The sequence below is a fragment of the Corvus hawaiiensis genome, chromosome 4 (assembly GCF_020740725.1).
Source record: "Corvus hawaiiensis isolate bCorHaw1 chromosome 4, bCorHaw1.pri.cur, whole genome shotgun sequence".
NCBI lineage: Eukaryota > Metazoa > Chordata > Aves > Passeriformes > Corvidae > Corvus > Corvus hawaiiensis.
The window spans coordinates 74161690-74184638 of record NC_063216.1 but is presented as its reverse complement, the minus strand read 5'-3'; the positions used below and the strand labels follow the sequence as shown (position 1 = coordinate 74184638).

The 22949-nt window shown below is 39.6% G+C and overlaps 1 protein-coding gene across 4 annotated transcripts in view; it reads right to left on the bottom strand.

Moving 5' to 3' along the window:
• Positions 1 to 22949, bottom strand: part of USP6NL (USP6 N-terminal like) — a 112529-nt gene that overhangs the window by 68898 nt on the left and 20682 nt on the right. Inside the window, exon 1 of one of the 4 annotated variants that reach the window (XM_048300742.1) lies at positions 20372 to 20964. The exons of the other annotated variants lie outside the window; for them this stretch is intronic. Coding sequence (XP_048156699.1) covers positions 20372 to 20444 — 73 coding nt within the window. The 5' untranslated portion in view covers positions 20445 to 20964. Of the gene's footprint in view, positions 1 to 20371; positions 20965 to 22949 lie in introns of those variants that run through there. 4 annotated transcript variants of the gene reach the window in all.

The window sequence follows — 22949 nt, the reverse complement described above, 5'->3', positions numbered from 1 at the left end:
TTTAGGAGTCTATGTATTGCATAGAATTTAAATCAAATACTCTGTCTTGCTTTTAAGCAATGATGGACTAAAGGACTTACAGAAAGTCTACCAATATTAATCAGTTATTGCAATATGTCTATCATTTTATTTTTAATAACATAGCCTTACTAACACCTTTAATCAGTGGAGCAATGATAGCAGAAAACTCAGAACAAACCAGCAATAAAACAGAACATATTCCAATAAAATACTGCTTGGCCATTTACTTAGTCCTAATTTGCAATTTGTTTTTCTGTGTGTTTCATGTAAGTAAGTACACCTTAAAATTAGATCACTGCATCAGCAATGCCTACACCTAACCAGCTGGAAGCTGCAGTTGGAATGCTCATGTCATCACCTCACTACTGAGCCTTATGCAAGCTCCCACAAGGGTTACAAAGTGGAGTGACAAGAGCTGGCAGGGTTCTACTGTAATTCCATTTTACTAAGTGTTGTGTGTGCAGTCATGGGCCAGAAGATAATTAATTTAATGAAGGTTAACATAATCAGCTGCAAAGCCAGAAGAAACCATAATTGCCAATTTGCAGCAAGCTACACTGAAAAGAGTAAGCCCAATTTTGAACAATACTCCTTTCTTGAAAGGAAAAGAGGACAAAACCAACGCACAACCCACCCTCCTGGCCAGAACTCTGTCAACACAACCTGAAACATTTATGGCAGCTCTTAGTAGACTTAAATGTAAAAACTCAGGCTGGGTATAATTTGGGGCTTGCCAGTATGTAAAGACTGGTCTGACTTGTGCCACAACTAGCTAATGTCTTATGTCTAAGCTTAAGTCATCCTTTGTTCTCCTCTTCCCAAGGGTGTAGCTGGTGTCTGGCCTTTTCATTACAACTTTTCTGTTTTCTCCCTGTTATGAAAGAGCAGCATTGTGGCCACAATGAAGTGGTCGCTCACCTACACGTTTGTCTTTCAGGAGATGCAAACACTGCGCTGAGCTCAGTCATGTCAGCCCTCCAAGCAGCTGTTCCATGGGTGATGGGAGCAGATCTGCATCCTGCTGTTCCAGGGGACACAGCAAGCCTTGTGTCTGTAACACGTTATAAGCCAGCAGCCATGGAACAGCAGAGACACAGCCTTCATGGAAAAACACAGGAGGTTTTCTACTACATGGAAATCATTTTATGGTCTTCCACCGAAAGATTACATTTCTCAGAACTCCTACTGTGGCTAGAACTGATCCCGCTGTAACATATAATCTGTTTCTTCTATGGCTCATGAGTATTACTCCCACGCTTCTCCTGAAATCCATGACCTTTCCCAGCACCAGCCCTAGCCTTTACAATTATGTCTTAATAAAATATGCTGCAAATCAGCTGCTGCATTAAATGGTAAGATCAGACACTTGACCTCAAAAGCAGTATTGACAGATAAAAAGCAGGAGTATTTCAGGAATTTGACCCTCAACCTAACATTAAGTCAAGGCATCCTTTCACATCAATGGCTTTTCAGGTACTGGTTATGATTTTATAAGCAAATTTAGCTGGAAATGTCTTTTTTTTGATCCCTTGTACTTTAAAAGTATATTATGCTTGCAGTTCCCAGAGGCTTTTGAAAACCAAAATATCCCTTCTGTGCACTGACGCTGCTCATACTTCTTTTAACCATGACAGGCTACTAAACACAACAAGCAAAACGATCCTTCAGTAAGATTGAACATAGCAGTTCTCTGCAATAAATTTCTTCTTCGTTTTCCCAATGCCGTATATCAGGATGACATATAAAAATCTTTTTTTTTCCCCAGCAACATAAATCAAAAGACCATTAAAAAATTCTCTGAAATTCTGACATTATTTCCGACATAATTTCAGATTTCCTGTTTTGAACATCATAAGTAGTGCTAGAATATGAATGTTTTCACAGCAGTAAGATTTGCAGTATCAATTTGAAGAGTAAAATGGTTCTAATATTTTAGATTCTGACACAAAGCAGAACATTTCATAACAAGAGCTATTCTTCCCACGTTAACAGGCTTATATTTAAATAGTCAGTTGCCACACTGCACTAATTATGTTAAGTCTCCTGATTAATCATTTTTCTCTCTGCATTAGTCAAAACTAATGAAGCAAACAATACTTATATTTTAAAATTCAGCATTAATGATGTGAAGTCTATTCCCAGTTTAAAACATCACCAAGACAACACTCATACAGACTCCAGATAAAGTTTTTTAAAAGGAGGCAGCTCTTTTAGTTTTTGAGGAACCAGTTCATTTCTTCTGTAGGGCTAGAGAAGCTACAACAGTTCTCTAGTTATAAAATTTCATCTATATTGGTATCATTTTATACCGGCTAAAATAAAAAGGTTTGTTCTTCTACACAGATGACCTTTGAATACACTGACATACCCACAGTCCAGCTCATCATTTAATTACACAGCCGATTTAACTGATTACAACAGGAAGAAAAGGAGGGTTTGTTTTTGTAATAGATGCTATTCTGCCACTTAACAAGACTCAAGAGCTCCAAGCCAGCTCAGAAAAACACCAGCTCTGACTCAAGGTGGCAGGAGTAGAACTTGAACAGCATCATGGGGACGAAGCAGCAGCTCCCCCGACCTGCCCAGTGCCCACAGCCTCAGGGCTGGCACCGAGTTGTTGCTCAGCTGAACAGGCACTACCCAAACCTCGCTGGCCCATGCATGAGATGGAAAAGGAAGCGTTCACAAACAAGCAACTGATGAGCAGCTGCTGAAACCACCAGCTTCTACTCCCCAGCTGCACATGTACTACCAGTCTACTTTTCTGCCTTCTCCTGGAAGACACAGCATGAAGCACACAGGGATGAGTCCTTGCCCACAAGCATGAGAAAACCTCCCTGCTGCCTCTGTTCACACCTGAACCTGAGCCTCCCAGGTGCTGAGCTACTGCTCTGCCTTTCTGGGCACAGCCTCTGCACGGGGAGACCTCGGGATTCATTTTCATACTTTAAGTTCAGTTTCACCCCCATACACAGCAAGAAAATAAAACCTTGAATATTGTGAAAGTTGTGGCAGGATGAAAAAGCATTTATTGCTTTATTCCAGCAACAGCATGTTACATGAGTTACACTACTTACTACAGGCTGTTGGACAGACTGTTGTGATCCATACCGAAGAGTGTGGATCTCAGGCATCCCTCCATCTACCACTGGGATACACTGAAGGAACCATCAAAATTCACAGTAACAGTGAGAGGAGCTGCAAGGCCTTTCTCTGTGTGACTTTAATTATCATCTTAACATACTTAAAGCATTTCACACAAAAAAAAAAAAACCTGAGTTACACCCAACAGCTCAGTTCACCGTAGCTGAATAGCTTTCTTCAATTACTCTGTCTCTGAGCTATTCATCTTTAAGAAAATAAACATTTTAACTGCAGTAATACCTTAAGTACAAAGAGGATCCTCTAAAGGAATCCTCTGAAAAGCCTGAATGGCACCAAGAAGCTCATATGACACTAAACCTTCTCTTGGTGGCTCTGTGGTAAGTTTGAGTAAGTCCACAGAAAGACATCAAGGCAAATTCAGATACCTGCCTGCTTGTATCAGTCACGTCTACACAGCACAGAGCTGCTTTGAAAAAAAAACCTGAATAACTGACTAGTTACAATATCTGTCATTCATTTAATTAAAAACGAAAATGACATTTAAGAGGGGAAAAATGCTGAAATCCCCTCTGAACATTTGAAATCATCTTAAGTGTCAGGCAGCAATAGATCCATGTTTTTTATATTTATAAAGCAGTAATAGGAAAGGCTGGAAGAGTAAGAGACAACCAGATGAAGGGTAAACAAGTTTGTCGAAGGGCAGCAGAAACAGGGGAAGTCTCTTCATCTTTGCTGAGAGAAAAGGAAGTTAGTGGTAGACAAAAAGGTTCTGTTGTTTTCAGTTTCACTGATTGAGGGCTGGTAAACAAAACAAAGTAAACAGCCATGGCATTTCCCAGGCAAAACAGGAATTAGGGCTTCCAAGGCTGTCCTGTGTGCCTGGTCCCAGCCCCAAACTGAGGGAAAACCCAGCAGAGTGGCTGCAGTAAATCCCAGTGCCATACCCACCAAATCACAATCAGGTCACGTTCATACTGCTAATTAGCAATACCAGTATGAATTTGTTTGCTTCCATCTAGTTTGCATCAGTTAAAACCTTTGTCAATATAAAACAACTTCAGAGATTGGATAAAACACCCCAAAGCAGAGGAAAAGGAGGGAAGAAAAAAGATCAGAAACTTTCTGGCTGTTTATCTACAGAACACTGCACCAGTCAGAAAAACCTTCTGCCTTCGTTATATCCATCACCTTTATTTTTTTTGCTAGAGGAAACACTGAAGTAGATTTTAGATGTAATCTATCCCTAAAACTTAGGGCATTGTGACAAGAAAGGTCAGGGTTTTCTTTTTCCCCAACCTCTGACACCAGTTAAGTACAGACAACACTGAGATGTCAGCACCACTGAGAGGCAGGCACAAAGCCATAGCAGAAAAGGACCACAAAAGAAAAATGAAAAGGCATTTGTTTGAATAGTTGATTTTAAAGGACAGTACAGGCTAATCAGAATTTTCCAAAGAGATTATAAATGTCCTTCAAGTAAGAGAGCACAGCAAGAGACACCATTTGGCTCATTCTGTGGATACTCTGAAAACGTTTTACAAATATCCAGTGTTGACATGACAGTTATTAATTTATACTGCTGTTGCACAGAAACAGTAACTTTAATAATCAGTGCATTAACAGGCCTATCAGTAACACTTTCTTTTTATTGGCTTAGAGGAAGATGAACACTGAGGTACTTCAGTGACACAAACCCACCATCAAGTTTTCAATGCTACTTCTCTCAAAGTCAGTACTTTTATTTCAGTACCAATGCAAAAGGAAGAACTACAGACACTTGCTGTGAATGCCTTAACAAGTTCCTACTGCAAAACAAACATGAGGTTAATTCTAGTCTAAGCCTTATACACAGGCATCAAGCAAAAAAATCCATTTGTTTATGCTGAAGTCAATAATGCACTGAACCTACTAATGAAGATCTGCTTTATAACCACTACACTCTATTAAAGAAAAAAGCCAAACCAAACGAAAACCACCCGTAACCCAGAAAAATCTATTTGTCACAGATTCTCATATCTCAGCAGAAAATTACCTGAAATTAAAAAAAGCAGTTTTAAACGAAGTACACTGAGAAAATCTACTTCATCTACACTGATGCAATACTTTGGAAATCCCTATTCCAGGTTACAAGCATTAGCTCTAGGACAATACACAAATAAAGCCTTTTATGGATTCCAGTCAGCCCATATAACCTATTTCACTCCCAGTAGATCACTTTCAACCTCTGCGAATTTCATATCCCTCACAGAATCAAAATCCACAGGAAGAGTCACGACTTGGTTGAGCTTGTAGAGCTGCATCTGGCAAACAGGGTCCTGTTCCCTGGGAAAAGCAGACCCACTGCAGAACCCTCCCCTAGTGCAAACATGAGCTGTCCCCTCCATCAGAGAGAGGGAGGAACAGCACCAGCTGGGATTTAAACACAGATCCACCCACTGTCTGCTGTGCCTGTAGACAAGCAATGAAGCTATTCAGCACTTTGGGGAGGGTTCGAGTTCTCCTTTTGTGCAGCTTGGACAGACCAGGAGCAACCGGGCTGACTGGTTACCCAGGCATGAACCAAACATCACAACCTTCACAAGCCAACAGCTTGGAGCTCTAACTAAAACCAGCAGCTGCAGAGAGAAAACGTAGAGGTCAAAGCTCTACATATGCTTACATGGCCTTTAAATCCTCTTTTTGACTTGGGAGAGATAGACACAGTGGTCAGGCAGGAAACCTTCCCATGAGGTGTAATGCTCATTCTGAAATCATTGACCTCACATGAAAGTTCAGCAAATTCATCAGTGAAATTTTAATCAGTGAAGTTAAACCCAAAATTACTTGCAAGGGAGAAAACATATTTTGGTTATGAATTGTGGTTCCCTCTTACCACTGAAGACATTTCTTCAGCACATGTTAAAATGACAACTTTGCATTTCTGATGTTACTACAAACACAGACAAAGCCTCTTCCTGAAGCAAGGAACTGTTATGCAGTAAACCAAAACCACCTCTGCAAAGGTATTCCCAAAAGGCCTAGCAATGGGATGGGAAATGAAGAAGGTGAACATATTGAATGTTCCTTCAATTACAGAACTTTGGAAGGATAAGGAGCTATCACTCCAAGGGCTTCAAACTGGATGAAAATTCAACAGCCTCTCATCAACGCTTACCTCATCAGCAGAAGTAAAGCTGTCATCTGCTGTCACACAAGTCTGAAAGTGAATGAAAGTACCAAATATTTCTCCTGTTTTAGAGTTTTCTGCAACTGTTTAACGACAAACTTGTTATGACAGCAAGTTCTTGAAAGAATTTACAAACAACTCAGTCTCCCTTAAGGCTGGTGAAAAAAAAGAAGTATCATTTTCAACTTAAGTTTGTTTTACTATAATCCACACTAAAGACAGCAGCTTTTAGGGTGCATTAGTCATCAGTACAAACTTTACTCCACGTAAACAGTGAGCAGAATTTCTACAATTTCTTCTTCTCTAGCTCACTTTATTCCCTGGCAGAGAAAACTCCAGGGGTGTAACTATTGAACACTATATAATTACTCACACGTACTCTATTTCCAACACCCACTGTTTTGGAAGAGCTCACAAAACCTAAGCATTGACAACAGGAACAGTGGTTCACATTACTGTGGTAACATGTGCCATAAATGTAGAAAAACAAAAGCATCAAAGAGTACTTTGTTCGTGAGGTACAAGAGGCTGCTTAATCCCAGGGTAACAGTCAGGCCACCTCAGACACGTTGTTGACAGGTTTCCCTGAAAAATGAGTCAGCTGCATGCCCTGGGGAAGTTCTCTCTCAATTAAAACAGTACCACAAACAGTCATTATTCTTCAGGTGCTATTGAGCCCAGGTGATGTTTCACTGAATCACCAGCTCCAACCCAGACTACGTCACTTTTTTTTCAGATAAGCAAACAGGATTTTAAGCAAAGGCACAAGACAAAAACACAGATTTGCAACTCAGCTGATCAGGCTTTGCTAAATAAATAAAAAAAACCTTTGAGTGAAATACAATGAGAGGCTCCCCCTGCTTGAGAGGTCCAAATCTATTCCGATGCTATGGATGCAGGTGAAGGCTGCAGCACTCAGAGCTCCAGGGCTGATAGAAGTACAGCCCAAGCACTGCTTGGACACTGCAACCTTCACCCTGACACACAGCGAGGCAGTGACCTGTGTAATTGTTTTCCGGTAATGTAACACCTTCTGAGACCTGAGAAGCAGAGCAGCGACAATTCAGAAGTCACACCTAATGACAGTACAAATGCAAACAACAAGAAAAGAGGATACAGAAAGCAGGGGTGGAGGTGGGGAGGAAGTGTGATGTTTTAGGTAAGGAATGACATTCTAAGAGGGTGATGTATAAAATTGCTAGAATACATCTAGCTGTCAAGTTAAAGCATGCAGGGATGATCATCAGTAAAGGGTATGGGATTACAACATTCCATCAAATCTGAGTACCAATTTTCCCACCATCTTGCACCTGTTTTCCTCCTTCACACCTGTATATTACATCAGCACTATTTGGTATCTCTCTGCTTACACAAGCAATGCTGAAATGAAAGAAAAAAAAAAAGTTTAAAAAGAAAAACCTAAAGGAAAATTCATGGAGGCAGAATATGGATGTAAATCAACTGCACATTCTTGGAAAGACAAAGAAGAAACAGAAGAAGTTGGCAAGGAACAGGCTATGGCACAAGTTAGTGTGAAGGGTCTATGAACTCCAAGTAACTTTGAACAGCAGTTATTCTCCAACACAGAACTGAGAGTTGTGAAAAACTTATCAGCACAAAAGGAATACAAATACAGTATAAATTAGCTTATTTTTAAAAACTTCATAGTTCCCTTTTAGGTAGTTCCAAGTTATAAGGATATGAGGATATGACACAGGGAACTGCCATATTTATAAGCTACTGGGACAGTGTGACTGCCTGATACAGCTGCTACACGGCCCCTTCAGGGCAAGCAAGGCAAATTTCTTACTTCTTACACCACAAACTCAGTGAAATGGTATGTCATTACTAGTCCAATATCAGGCAGTTCCCTGATAAATCATTCAGCCATCAGTATTTTAAGTTCAAGCTTCTTAGCTCATATAAATACAGTATCAAATATTTACAGCCTTTCACGTAAGACTGAAGGATTTAGCCCAAATTTTAATTGAAGGACTTTTCACATTTGGCTCAGAATGAAGAATGCTTGGGAAAAAAGCTCATCTGCAGGATTTTTAATTGTGGAGGAAAAAAATAATTTAAAGTTATAAAAGGCCTGAAATAGTGTTCATGTTACAGCAATTCTGTAATGTCTTTGTATTAATATAAATTATTCCCAACTATGAAGCTCTAAGACTTCTTTTTTTTTTTTTTTAGTTTTTAATTGGAAACAAATGTTTTCCTACTAATCAGAAATCTGAGCTCAACCAATAAAAGCTGCATAACAGATAAAAGGCTGGTAAAAATAGGTTTGAGAGGAAAAATAAAAGATATTGCAGAAAAGTTGCTTTAAGTTAAAAAGGAATCAGAAATTTCCAGGGCAGCTTAGTCAAATAAACAAAGCCCAGACCAAACTATTAAATGACAATTCTACAGAAGCAGGAACGATTCAGATACGTCAAATAAATGTTGTTTCCCCTTGTCCACCTGCCCCCTGCAATCACCTCACATTCAAGTGTATTATTAGTTCTAATTCGATTATCTCTTCTCCAAGCTCCTTAGATCTTGAAATTATATCATAGCTAGGATGCAAGGGATTATTTGTTGAGGTTTCCTAATGGTAGCAATTACTTTAGAATTTCTAACACAAGCCAAAATTGCTCAAAAAAAGTCCACTGGCATACCAATAAATACTGTTTCAAAACCAATTGCTACACACCAGTATCTGGAAATGTTACAAAGCTTATTAATTTTTTAAATTTTTTTTAACACGGACAGATTTTACCTAGGAGTGCATTAAGGGGGCATAAAGGAAAATGCAGGAGGACATCAATCAGACATCCAGTCCTGGATTTACAGTGCTTGTTGACCACAACTTTGCTCTTTGTCTCCAGCCCTGCTGGAAGTTACTGCTCTGGGCAGAGCTGATAAACAACATCATGTGAGTGCACTGCACCCCACGGCAGAAAAGCCCAGCTGCTGAGTTTGCTCAGGCTGCCATCACCAGCAGCTTCAGGGAACCTGGACTGGGGAGAACTCGCAGGAACTGAGGCCTGTAAAGTTTAAGTCTGTCCACATCTTCCATGTTGCTGTAGTGGGTTGACCCTTGGCTGGCTAACGGGTGCCCACTGACCAGCTCTCACTCCTCCTACTCAACAGGAGAGGGGGAGAAGAAAAGAAGAAAAAGCTGATGGATCAAGATAAACAGGGAGGTCACTCACAAATTACCCTCATGAGAAAAACCTACTTGGCGTGGGGAAACTAATTTACTGGCAATTAAAAATAGTATAGGTCAGTCTGTAACACTTGATTTTTGCTGCTCCTTAATCCTGACACTTGTTCTCATTCTCCAGCATGGGGTCCCCCTCTGAAGGGATACAGTCCTTCACAAACTGTTCCAGGGTGGGCCTTTCTCATGAGCTGCTGTTCCTGCCAGAAAACCTGCTCCTGGCGTGGGCTCTTCTTCCAGGGCTGTAGTTTCTGCTCCAGCATGGGCTCTCCACAGGCTGCAACTTCCTTCAGGGCACATCCTCATGCTCAGTGTGGGGACTCCAGGGGCTGCAGGTAGGTCTCTGCTCCCTCCGTGGACCTCCATGGGCTGCAGGGGCACAGCTGCCTCACCATGGTGTTCTCCAGAAGCTGCCAATGAAATCTCTGCTCTGGTGCTTAAACACCTCCTCCTGCTCCTCCACTGACCTTGGGGTCTGCAGAGTTGATTCCCCACATATTTTTCTCTCTCTCCTCTCTCACAACTGCTGCACTGTGGTTTTTAGCATCTCTTAACTATCCTATCTCAGAGGTGCCAGCAGCTTCACTGATGAGCTCAGCTTTGGCCAAGGATGGGGCTGTTTTGGAGCAAGCTGGGTCTGGCTGTGTCCAACTCAGGGGGCAGTCCCTGGCCTCTTCTCACACAGGCCACCTCTGCAGCCCCAGCTACCAAAACCTTGCCCTGTAAGCCCAATACAGAAACTCTGCCTTTAACTTAGCACTTAATCTCAAGATGCAGAGCATATAAAAACCCAAGTCATAAATGTCAGTCTTCAGTGCTTTGGTACACAATCTCTTGATCCCCTTTCTGCCCCTGAAATACCAAGCCTACCAGAAATTCCAGTTATTTCCAAGAAAAACCTCATTAGGCTATTCTATCCAATGCCAAGATCATAAATCTGGGATAAAAGACTCCTGATGTTCCACGCAATCCTATAAATAGCATTTTAGTCTAAATTGGAAGAGCGCTTTGGCGCAAAGCTCCAGATCATCTCTATTTACTGTTCTCCAGTTTGTGCTGGGAAGCAACTTAGAAGTATGCAAAGCTGGATTCCTTCCAGGTTCAACTATCTGGGAGATGCACTCCTACCTCCAAGTTATAGTCTACCCAAAGGATAAGGTCAAGGTTTGATCTACTTTGGAAAAAACTGCCAAATGCAGAGGAATGCTGAATTCCCAGCTTTCCTCTCTCCATCTCTGCCTCCAATGCCACGCTCCCTGCCAGCATGGACATAGTCCATGAGCCACTGCTATGTTAAATGCCCAGCCCGGGCCTCAGCACAATTGTCCTTTGATTTGCCTAAGTATATTTGCTCATTCCTCCTATAAGAGCTTATCTGCACTATTTATAGAATGGCTTTACATTCTTATTAGTTGCCAGACAATGATTTTTAATACGTGTTCCATCACTACAAATACTCCTCTGCAAAGTTTTACACATTATGTAAAACAGGCAATTATCACTGCACAGATTAGAAGGTCATTCCAACGCCTATAAACTAAACAGTAAGTGGGAATTGGAGTCTGCATAGCTTATTTTTTTTTCACCTATAGATTTGGCAAGCTCCAGACTAGCATTCATCCCACGTACTTCAAAACCTAGCCAGGGTACTAATTCACAGCACAGAATTGACAAAAACATATCTTTGATTTGTGCAATGTGTGATCCACATTACAGTCTGCGAACACAACATTTTCTTTTACCCAGTGATGTGACACGGTGGCTTCAAGACTTGATGCAGCTGCAGCATAGATGGGAAAATTTTTCAAAACATTTAAAAGTCTTTTCAATGTACAGCTGTCATCAGAAAAAGGAAAGGATTAGTCAGGTTTTTCCTTTATAGAAGGAGAAAAATTAGGACACAGAGCAATGGTGCAGCCATTTATATATCATACAGCAAAGTGCAACGCCTGAAATCAACAGTATATTGCACACTGGGGAGCCCTGGAAGCATCCCAGAAACACCCAACACTTGAAAGTGATGAAGAATTGTTCCACCAATCCAAACAATGTGACTTTAAATGAAACAGAAAATATTTCTCCAGGCGAGATCACAGCATATTCAGGTTACCAAAGTCCCTTCATTAGCACAAACAGTATTTCCTTTTCTGTCAGCAAGAGGAAGTCTCAGATCAAGGCAATTTCTCACATTCCAGTTGAGACCTATGAATTGCACTATAACCTTTCCCACTCAAAAATGAGGTTTAGCAACAAAAGCTTCACTTCCATTCTAAATGTGACAGGAATCAGTAAACCAAAATTACTAATTAAAACTCTGAAGGATCTATTTCTAAAAAATAAGCCTGAAACTCAGCCTTAACCTCTGTAAGATACTTCTGACTAACTGCAGATAAAAAAGGGCTTGGCGAGTCCCCCGTAGTCAAAATACTGTGGGGAAAAAATTCACACATAGTGATATGGTGAAACTTGCCTATTCACATTCATATTCCCCTCCAAATGCTTACATATTCATCTTGCTTGGTATATTAGGTAAATCTCAAAAAAAAAAAGTCTCATCGAAAAACTAGGCAAAGAAAAAACAACTGATTTCCCCTTCAGTTTCCAGGTAATAAAAATATTTTCCAGTCAATAAATGCAGAAAGTTTTGTGCAATCTGATTTGCCCACAAGATTTACAGGACTCTGCTGTTTGCTTTTGGAAAAATAATAAGCAGAAAGGTTACATTTGAACGCTTCATGTTCAGATATAACTGGTGCCTGCAGCCATCACACCACTATAACATGAATGCTAAGAAAGAGATATTTGATTTTTAAATCCTTTAATAGAAACCTATTTTTCAATGATGAATTAAAGCACAGGGAAATAAGGAGATTGCTTTTCCTAGTATTCCACTTACATTTCATTACTATCTGCATTAGACTGTAATAGTCCTATGGCTAATGTGCCATAGGAGTGGAGCATCCAGATTGTGATAATGTGCTGTTCAGAAAGCATAACAGTGCCAGACAAAAAAATCACTGTTAAAAAAAGAAAAAACAACACACCAAACAAACAACAAAACCAATTACCACACACACAGTGGGAAGGGAGGGAAAAATATCAACTGCAGCACACACCTTTCACTCCCCAAGGATGTACGGTTTCAACCGTGTGCGTCAGGATGATACCTGGCTTAAAAGCTACAAACCCCTCAAGGTCTTCAGAACACCCTGAGACTAAAGGAACAGTTAAATCCTATCTTGCAGAGTTATTGCTCAAACTGGCAATTCCATGTGAAGTGTGCACTTGAGCTGTTCCCAGTGGCGGTAGAGAACACCTTCAATGCAGCAGTGGTATCAGGCAAACAAGAGTATCCAAAGTCCACGAGCTGAATACCGATGAGATTTCCCACATGGACAGAACCTGCTCACAGGAGCTGTGGCCAGTCAGCCCAGACTCATTTTACACCAAAGCCCACTTGCACACATGGAGCCCTCATGGCTGGCAGGTCCCAAGATTTATTTTTGGGGGGCGGAGTAAAGTGACCATGACACCTGACACAGGGGTCGTGCTCTTCTCCTGGAGAGAAGTGTGCACAATCAAGTGCCTGCACATCTACTTCCTTTCATTTGTTTGAGTGTGTTGATATCTAATAATGCTATAGAAAATAACAGCAGGGGGAAAAACCTGCATCACCTGGGACATGATGCAGAAGGGAGTAGAATCTGTTCCTTGAGGAAGTAATTTTCACCAAGGACCTGCCCCCTCCAGGTACTGCTAAAAATGCTTTGTTAGCTTCTTTATTAGCAAGGAGACAGCAGCAGTCTTGGGCATCTGTGTACTTATTTTCTCATTTCCACCAAGAATTTAATTAACTGACATGAATTAAGTTTTCTGTTTGATCTGGAAATTCAGTTCAAATTAACATTTTTATGGATAGTTTAATACTAATGCTGAAAGATAATTTCCTTTAGAAGAAACTGCTTGGACTTACAACCAGAAGGACGAAATAGTGGAAACTAATCCACTGAAAAACCAGTATTTTTATTTGCTGTTAGACAAGATTAACTAAAAAAAAAATTGCTTTGATAGCTTATTAGAGAAAGCTGGATGCTTTCCCTACAAGCTGTACCAAAAGATCTAAAAGCTCAACAGGACAAAAACACTTTGAAGAAGCCAGATAAGATGTCCAGGGAAGTTGTGAAATGTCTATATACACCAAAGCACTGTCTAAGCCACCCAACTGCTATAATTATCTGTTGTAGAAAATGTCCAGCTGGGACCCTGTCACTTTGAAATATTCACCACATTTTAAGTTACTGAAAACAAACGGGCAAAGTTATTAGCATTTATCTCTGCACCATTGCTTAATCGTATCCACTGCAATTTAACAAACAAAACTGTAACCTTTTTAAGCTTTTTAAATAAATTCTGTGCAAGCTTCCTAACTAACAAACATGGACATTAGCATTCATATTTAAGATTGGATTCCAAATTCCATAAGCATGAGGATAAAAAACTGAAAACTTAAGAATTTAATGCATTAAAAAAAATTAGATGATCCCTCATTGCTTGAAGTGTGCACATCTCAACAGCACATGATGTGTTACTACTTGCTCATGTAAAATAACATCAGCATTACCCTTTGACAGTCAATAATAAGAAAAAAGTTGTACATGCTTGAAACAGCATATGCACAATTGCCATCCTACCAAAAATCAAGATCAGAAAAATACGTTTGCCTGAATTATGAAAATGGAAAACAGAGAATGAAGCTTGTTTTTCTAGATCCTTCAGGCAGAACTTCCCGACCTTCTCTCAGAAGTCTCCAAATGAAAACTAAAATGTCTTATTTGTAAAATTCACACATTGATAGAAGCACAAGAGCCAGTAGAGAAGGAAAGTCACAGGACACAAACACCTTTTTGCCATGTTCAGATCCAGGCTTGAGATCTTGGCTCTACTGCAAACATAGTGGACAAACGCCTCAGGCAACACAGCATCATTGTCACAGCTGGAGTATCACTGAAACCAGAAAGCCAAATACACTCACCCTACCAGCTCGAGCTCAAAACCATGGAACCCATTAATCTTCCCAAACGTTAAGCAAAAACTTGAATGAATCATTAACTGTCCTCTTCTTTCAAGGAACCTAACAGATTCACTTTGTTTACAGTTGCCCCTTCCACCCAGCTGCCAGGTCCCTCCTGCTGCAGTGAAACCAGGCCAGAGTTTGCAGATCCCCGCACACCACACACAGCAAGTCAGATCAGTTTCAGTGATGCCAGAACAGCTGTGCTGATGTACACAGAACTGAATTTCTGTCCCATCTAGCAGAAACATCACTGCAAACCTGTTGTGCTCTTCCCTATTGCTCTAACTGCACTGTTCCCTACTTTTCCTCCTTTTTCAAACCTACTTGTATAGGAATATTTTATGTTAAGCTCCCACATTTCCCATGTGCTACAAATAAGAACGCTAAAATTTACTTCAGGAATATTGAGAATATTACGGTTGAGAATTCATGGGTTTAGGGCCACACCTTCCCAAAAATAACCCCAAGACACAGTGGAATAACAAATCATGGTAGGAAGCTGAAGATGAGTTGCCTCTTCTGTGCTTACCTGCTTGTAAATTAGCTCACTTCAGGTGACTAACATTGCTGCACAAATAGAGAACAAGTAGTGCTTCTTATCTCTGTAGTTCCTCCATAGGTAAATGAATTCTAGCTGTCTGTATTAATTTTGTTATGCCACAGACCAATTCCCAAGATCCAACATCTACAGACTTTGTTTAATGATGCTACCTACCTAATAACCAAATACACAGACACTAAAGTAAGCCATTAACAGCTACATATGGTGAAGCAGTACCAGGACCTTTCTTAATCACTGCAATGGGCATCACACAAAGGAGAAAAATAAAATTTCAAACAAAGTACAAAGGCAACAAAATGTCAGGATAATAAACTCAACAGAAAAAGCCACAATGTATGTGTATCCCATGCAAGTTACGACTACTTAAAGTGAGACATAGCAAATGCCAGCCACAGAAAGAGAGTCTTTTAGGTAAAAACACTCTAGATGAGTCACTGTGTCCAGCTGTGCAGTGATCCAACTGTATTATTATTTGCTTGTGTCTGTATCATCCTGAGGTGAATTCCTCACATTCCAGCAGAAGGAAGTCCCACCAGCATTTTGCACTAGCCTCACCCAGTGGGAACACTGAAAGAAGGTTGTCCCCATGGATTCAGTCACACCCCACTGCTGGCTCCTCCTTGGAGCTCACAAGCACCTCTGTGCAACTGCACCAGCAGCTGGATTAGTTAAACTGATCAAGGTTACAGGAACTCAACAAGAACAAAAAGTACCATTTCCCACTCCAAACCACTGCATGGCTACACAAATGCAGGTGAAGCACTGTGGGGATTTGAACTGGGATGAAGACGAGAAGTGAGCAGCAGAGACAAGGCAGGAGCAGTCATTTGTGTTGGCACTAATTATTTGTGAAACCACGGCTGAAACTTTAACACAAATAATGTGAGAAGAACTGCTGAAATACAGTTACATTTTGTCACACTGGTAGAAACTTAGCCACGGTAAATTATGAATTGAAGCTGTGTACATGTACTGATGAGCTGCAGACTACAATACATTATCTTGACTGCTGTGGGCAGAATTTCATATTTAATGACAAAAAAAAAAAAAAAAGACATTTAACTCCCTGCTTGCAGCTCACTGAAGAGCTCGTTAACTTTTATTAACTTGGCTCTTCCAGCCAGTCTCCTTTAAAAACTGAAGTAATTCAAGGACAGGTCTATGAGTCTAGAGAAACCTTTACTTCAAATCCAGCACTTACCAGTTAAAATACTCAACCTGGATTATAACAGTATTATATGAAGAAATAAAATAAGAAATTCGGGTAACCCTGGAGCCTCCCATAAGGGGTAAAACTCTCAGCCTTCCATGCAAAGTTGTTACAACAAACAGAAAAACCAAGGGATTGAAGAAAGTTTCCCATATTTCCCTAGATGCCTCAAGGGAATGCATTTGATTTGAGCACACTTTTCCCCTACTATCACCAAAGGTAAAGAGAAAACACCACAACTACTTTATGTGGGACCTTTATTCTATTTTCTCCATCTTGCAACTAATCATCTTAGTCCATGCCCAGAAAAACAAACCAAAAAAACGCTGCCCATTTTTTGTCAAGTCTAAGTCTGAAATACAAGGTACCACCACAGTACTGTCTGCAGTGAATCCCAGCAGTAACTTCCCAAGTGTCATTTACTGCTGGAGAATTTAAATGTAGTTATCCTTGACTGGTCCAAAATTTACACATCTTGTAGGCCCAAACAGTGCAGTGACCAAACATATGCCTCCTCTTGCATTCCATTAAAAAAAAAAAAAAAAGTAATATCAAACCAAAGTTTTCTCTCAGATTTCTCTCTCTCACACTGAAATACTGCATTCCTTTTTAATTCTGTGATTTCAATTTAGTTGTCCCATCTGCTAGAAGTGTTTTAATACAACATCTCTTTTTATATCCTAACATCAAGGTGATGTTGCCAATTAAGTTCTGCTGTAGCCATCTGTAAGAGGAAGAAGGGAGGAAAGAAGTAAACATGAGTATTTCTTCATTAATTTTAAACAACTTGGATTTCAACCACGATTTTAGTGATGGAAAAAAAGAAAATAATTAGTACATTTATATTCTACATGGATTTCTCTAGGAAAAGTAACATTTGAACTATTTTTAAAATTCAGGAAGGTTTCACGTCTCATTAAATGTTTGGCTTCGAATTAGAATGCCTGTCAAGAGAATTTTATACTGGCATGATTTATCATTTTATTCAACACAGACTTTCAATTTCACAAATAAAATAATGGCAACTTTTAAAATTTCTTCACAACTTCACATTCACCTTCAAACTTAGAGAGCACGTAAAGTGTTACCCTCTGACAATAAATGACTAATGGTAATTTTTTCCTCTAACGAATCGGATATTATCTAAATATGGTAAGGGTCTGGAGTTTCCTTTAGTTTCCCAAAAATTCAAACAATAAACTCTACACACTCAGCTTCACTGCAATTAGAAGACTATGGAAAACAATCATAGAACGTTTTTCCTAAAAAAATTGAGTAATTCAATTTTTAAACAGCACAAGATTTAAAAAAGTATGGAAATGTGAGACATTATAAATCAAAACACACTGTTCAGCTCACTTCATGTGGTCACTAAGCAAGCCTCCCAGGCCTACTGGAGGATTTTCTGATGTTAGCCTCAACAGTCAGACTGAAGACAAAACCAGAATCGCAGGTCTTGCACTGGGAGACAAGGTGGATACCCATGCTCACACTGCCTAACTCTTTGAAGGATTTAGTCTTGTAAACCACCTATTTATCAACCTCTTATGATACAGAAAATTAAATTTAATTTAACTTGTGGCATAGGTCACAGCCACAATGAAAACAGACTAGCCCATGAAAAAGCAAAATTAAATTCCACAATTCTGTCAGACTGTTGAGCTACCCCATTAAATCCACATTTCAACCCATGAAGCATTAGTAATGGGGTTCTTTTAAATGGCATTCTGCAGGAATTTCTTCTGCAGGGATTGAATTTTCATCTCCATAGTAGCTGTGCTTACTGCAGGCCTTATAACAAGCTTCTGATGTAGAATGATGGATGCAAAAAGACACTCTCTTGGCTATTAACTGTGCTTCTAAGCCTCAGTCTGAAAATAAATCTTGGGAAAATTGGAGGGTAGAAGAATCCTTTCCCCCCCAACCTTATGTACTACTTATAAAAAGTTACATGGTTAGGACCTTCAGTCTTAAAGAAGTTTTTAACTTGATACTATATATGAAATATGCAATTAATACACTGTGCTCCTTTGTAACATTTACCCCCCAAGAAATTATATTCTAACTAAAACACTTTTTCAAGGGAAAGAGGAGGATGCACTTGAGGAGTGGGATTTAAAATCTTTACAGTTTAGTAACACCAATTTGAAAACACTTTGGTAAACATAAACACTTCACATATCATCCCCCAAGTCTCAATGGATTCACCTCACATTCACAGTGGGCTTCCTAGTCTTTTACAAGTCCATTTTTCTCTTTACTGAAAACAATACTGAGAATTAGTCATTTCTGCAGAATACAGCCCTTCACGTACACCAGATGCCTAATGTTGCATGGTGTGAAGAAAAAACCTAATGTCTACTCAAATTACTGTATTTATCACCAAAAACTGTCAGCATTTTGCAGCTTTTGTAAATGTTTTCTTCAGAATACTTGAATGGTTTTTAATGTTAAGATCTTAATATTGCTTGTCAAAATGCAATACCAGCTTCTAGAAGAGCTAGCAGCTAATTAGCTCAGTTAGTAGCAGCTTGAGATACCACCCAAACAATGACCAAAATTAATGCTTTTTAACAAGGGAGTAAAAAAAACAGGAAAAAAACCCTCAAAGCTTTAGAACTGAGAAAGAGCATTTCCTCATGTTTTTCAAAGCTTTCCCTTTCAATTCCATTGAATCTGTTCCTAAAAATAAGTATTTTTAAGGGTTTTGGTGTTACATCTTTTTGAACAGTTCTTACAGTAGTTCTATAAAAGTCCTGCCTGGCTAGTGAGGTACGTGCAAAACAGACAAGCAGAACTTCTGCCCCTTCGTCCTTCTCTGGGAGCAGCACAAATCAAAAATGAACAGTGAGCAGTGCTGAGGTCAAGTAATTCACTGGGATGAAATTATACAACTCTTGGAGAGGATGTTCAACCAATCACTGCAGAATCTAAGGAAGTAATTAGGAAGCTTGCCTTTTTTTCTTTCAGTATAAAAGGGTAACAGCTGAGCCCAGTTCTACCTTCACTCCTTTTGTTTACTTACAGAGGTGTTTCATTAACTGACTTGTTACAATTAGAGCAGCCTCGTGTTATTGATGAGTGGTTGGAAATAAAGGTACTTGCCTATAGCCACACATTACACATAAGGGCAGAAAAATGACACAGTAACAGGCAAATGCCGTAAATCTTAAATTATTCATAACCTATTCAATACAAAATAAACTGGTCCTAGAAAATTACTTCTAATAACAAAGGAGTTAAATTTTTAAGTTATCCCCACAAATTATTTAGTTCTTCTACAAACCCAGTATTTAGCAGTTGCAAATAATTAAGATGTGAAAGACAAAATAAGTGTTTAATCAGTTCCTAATTAGATACATGTGCCAGATACCACAAAGGATGGCACTACTTTAGCAAAGAAAAAACAAATGTTCAACACACTGAAGTAAACAAGAACAGCATTTAACATCAATAATTTCAAACAATCATTGATTATCTCAAGCCGTTTTTTGTAAACTTGCAAGAGGCATTTTGGATTTTGAAGTTAATTGTAATCTAGAAATAATCTAATTGTAAAACCTAACCAGCAGTGCAGCTGTGTACTTCCAGTCTCGTTATTTCCACAAGCCTATTTTTGCTTATTCTCATTTAGAGCATTAAGACTCTAAAAACTATTTTGATGGGATTACACAGAATACAGCTGCTACTTTCACAACCTGAGCTCTCCTGACAACAAAAATGCTTTTACCACAAAAACAGAAAAAAGGGGAAATCTTTAGTACAACAGTAACAGTCACAGATGCCGACAAACTCAGTTATCACCATAAACGTCACTGGGGCTCTCTTTGGGAAAGCTGCAGTTGCAAAAACGATAATAATTAGGCTTAATATAGTTCTACGCCAAATTATGGCAGCTGTACATGCTACAACAAAGAACATTTTTAAGTATCAAGTATGCAATTTAAGTACAACCAAACTCCAAAATATTTCTGATTCACAGCAAGTTACTGAGAACACTGAATATACCCCAGAGCTGCTCTTACCTTTCCTGGCAGCATCTGTTCTCCGTCTTGCTGGCGACACCAGATCCTTCACAATCTGTAGCACTTGAATCATTGCTCGTTAGCAAGATCAAAGGAACAAGGTGCTCCTCTAAAATTCCAACAGGTTTCATTACTACACCTTATTACATTGCTGTCTTCAGTATGCTCAAGCAAAACTGATGCAGGAAGAACTCATCTACCTTCACAGGAAGATTTCTGCCTGATGACTCTACAGGCTGAGGTGATGGATTTAAAGTGACTTCAGCACAAGGAGGCAAAAAAACACAAGCAGTCCTAAATGTATTTCTGCAGAACATTTTAGAGTTATTTACTGCAGAGAACGCATACCGATTTCTCTAAATAAAGTTTAAAGGAAATGTTCACAAAGTAGCTAAAGAAAAAAAATTCCCCTTGAAATGACTGCTGACAGATGCAGCATGCTCTCCTCGGCTCAGTAACTAAGAAGTGTGGCTTGCATCCTCTTTTCAAGTCGGTTTCAATTCATGAAATTTCACATAATGCTTAAAGAAAGACTCCGGTGCAGTGCAGAGCCAGCGTCAGACCCACCGACAGAACTAAAATTAAACCCACCCTGCAAAAACTCCATCAGGCACAAGCAAGCTCCTGCTAAAGACAGTCACTGGGTTCCTTTCCCCCCCCCCCGAACAGAAACCTCTGACACCCTTGTACGTGACAGGAATTCTCACACACTGGGAGGCACGCCGAAAATCCTGGGAGTATTTCAGGCATTCTCTCACCCACCACCAGAGGCCCAGAGAACTATTTCAGCAAAGGTATTGTCATTACTTCTGTCAGGTAATTTTAGGCAGACAGATTGCTGTATGTGCCCTGCAAAATTTTTAATGGTATTTGGAAAATGTACAAAGGCCCTTCAGAAGTGCCTTTTGTCAAAGCCTCTGCAGAGCTAACCCCCAAAAAAATAAACATGAGGAATCATGTTTTATGTGATCACTTTAAATAACTGTCAGGCCTGAAGAGGCTCAGTGAACACTTCAGAAAACCAAATTCCTACGCAGCCCTGCGAGGCCTTGCACACACCAAGATCAATTTAGGAAGCCAACTACATGTTCTGAAAACCATAACATTAAAACAAACCACAGGCCACATGTTCCGGCCTTTAGACCTTCTGTTCCCATTGCTTAAGTGCTAGATTGGGAGGGGGGGAAGAGGTCATCTCTTTCCATTCTTCCATTTCCAGCTGCTCATCACAAGCATTTCAGATTTTAAGATTAACTGGCATATTTATCCACATCCATGTCAGTCTCTTGACTCACACAGAGCACAGGAAAGACAAACTATGTCTGTTATGTCAGTCTCATTCACAGCCTGCCCATTAATCTCTGCCAGAAGGAAGAGCAACTCAAAATTCTATCATAGTTGGTTAGGCAAAACAAAGACAAGTAAAATTCTTCTCCCTGCCAAGCTGTCCGATTTCTTCTCCCATTCTGCAAACATTCAAGCGTCCACCCAAGAGGAAGCTTGTAGATACACTGTGCAACTATGACTTACCCCTCCCTGAAAAAGGATTCTTCAAAATGCTACAGACAGAATCCTCAACTTTTCTATATTAAGAGTAATTTCTAACTCCTGGACCTAAAGTTAAATTCCAGGTTTAAGACTAATGACTTTATACCTAGAGAGGTTTGGAGAAGATTACTACAAGCAGCCCCTTCCAGAACAACTATAATTTCAGAACATTTAAATAAGATGTAAAATGCAGGGTTGTGCAGTAAGGTTTACCTGGAGGTCCGTTATTTAATAATCCAGTGCTCAAAACTGCTGTTGGAAGAACTTTTTCCGTGATTATCTTACCATGATGTGTTTGTTCTTTATTTAGTTGGGTAATCAAACAACTTTCAAGTCAGAGGTATAAAACTAAAGGAGTATCATTACTTGCAACTATACTACATTGCAAATTTTCTCTAAAAAACTGACTTCTAAAATCATGGTGAACAAAACACAACTACTACAGAACTACTAAACTTTCAATGGTCCTTATATAAACATATTATGGGCAGGAGGAAAAAGGAAGGAAAAAAAAGAGAGTAAAGTTGAATAACATATTCAGTAATGACATCCACTTGGCCTTCCAAAGTAAGAATATACCTTGCAGATCCTACAACAGATTTTTAAATGAACTTGATTATCTAATTTCTACAGCAACATTCTCAAGTGCTGGAACAAAGAGAGGATGGTGGACTGACAAAGATTAACAGTTGAGCAGAGGCAGCAAAGAAGAAAGGACTAGAAGGCATGACTTGTACTTACTTTTGTCAAAAATTATTTTAAAATTAAGAAATTAAGCACTTCAGTACCTATTCCCTACTGCAAAAAGGAAGTCATTCCTTTTTCTTCCCAACTGTCCCTTATCCTGCTGGTACAGGTCCCTGTCCTCCCTTTTAAAGAGAGACACAGAAGAACTTCAGGATGGAAAGTCATTTTCACCCACACCTGCCTTCCTCAACATGAAACAGTTTCCAAAGTTGGTATGCACAGTAGTTTCCCCTCTCTTCTTTGTTGTGACAATTGGCATGTAGAAAAAAAAACTGAAAAAACA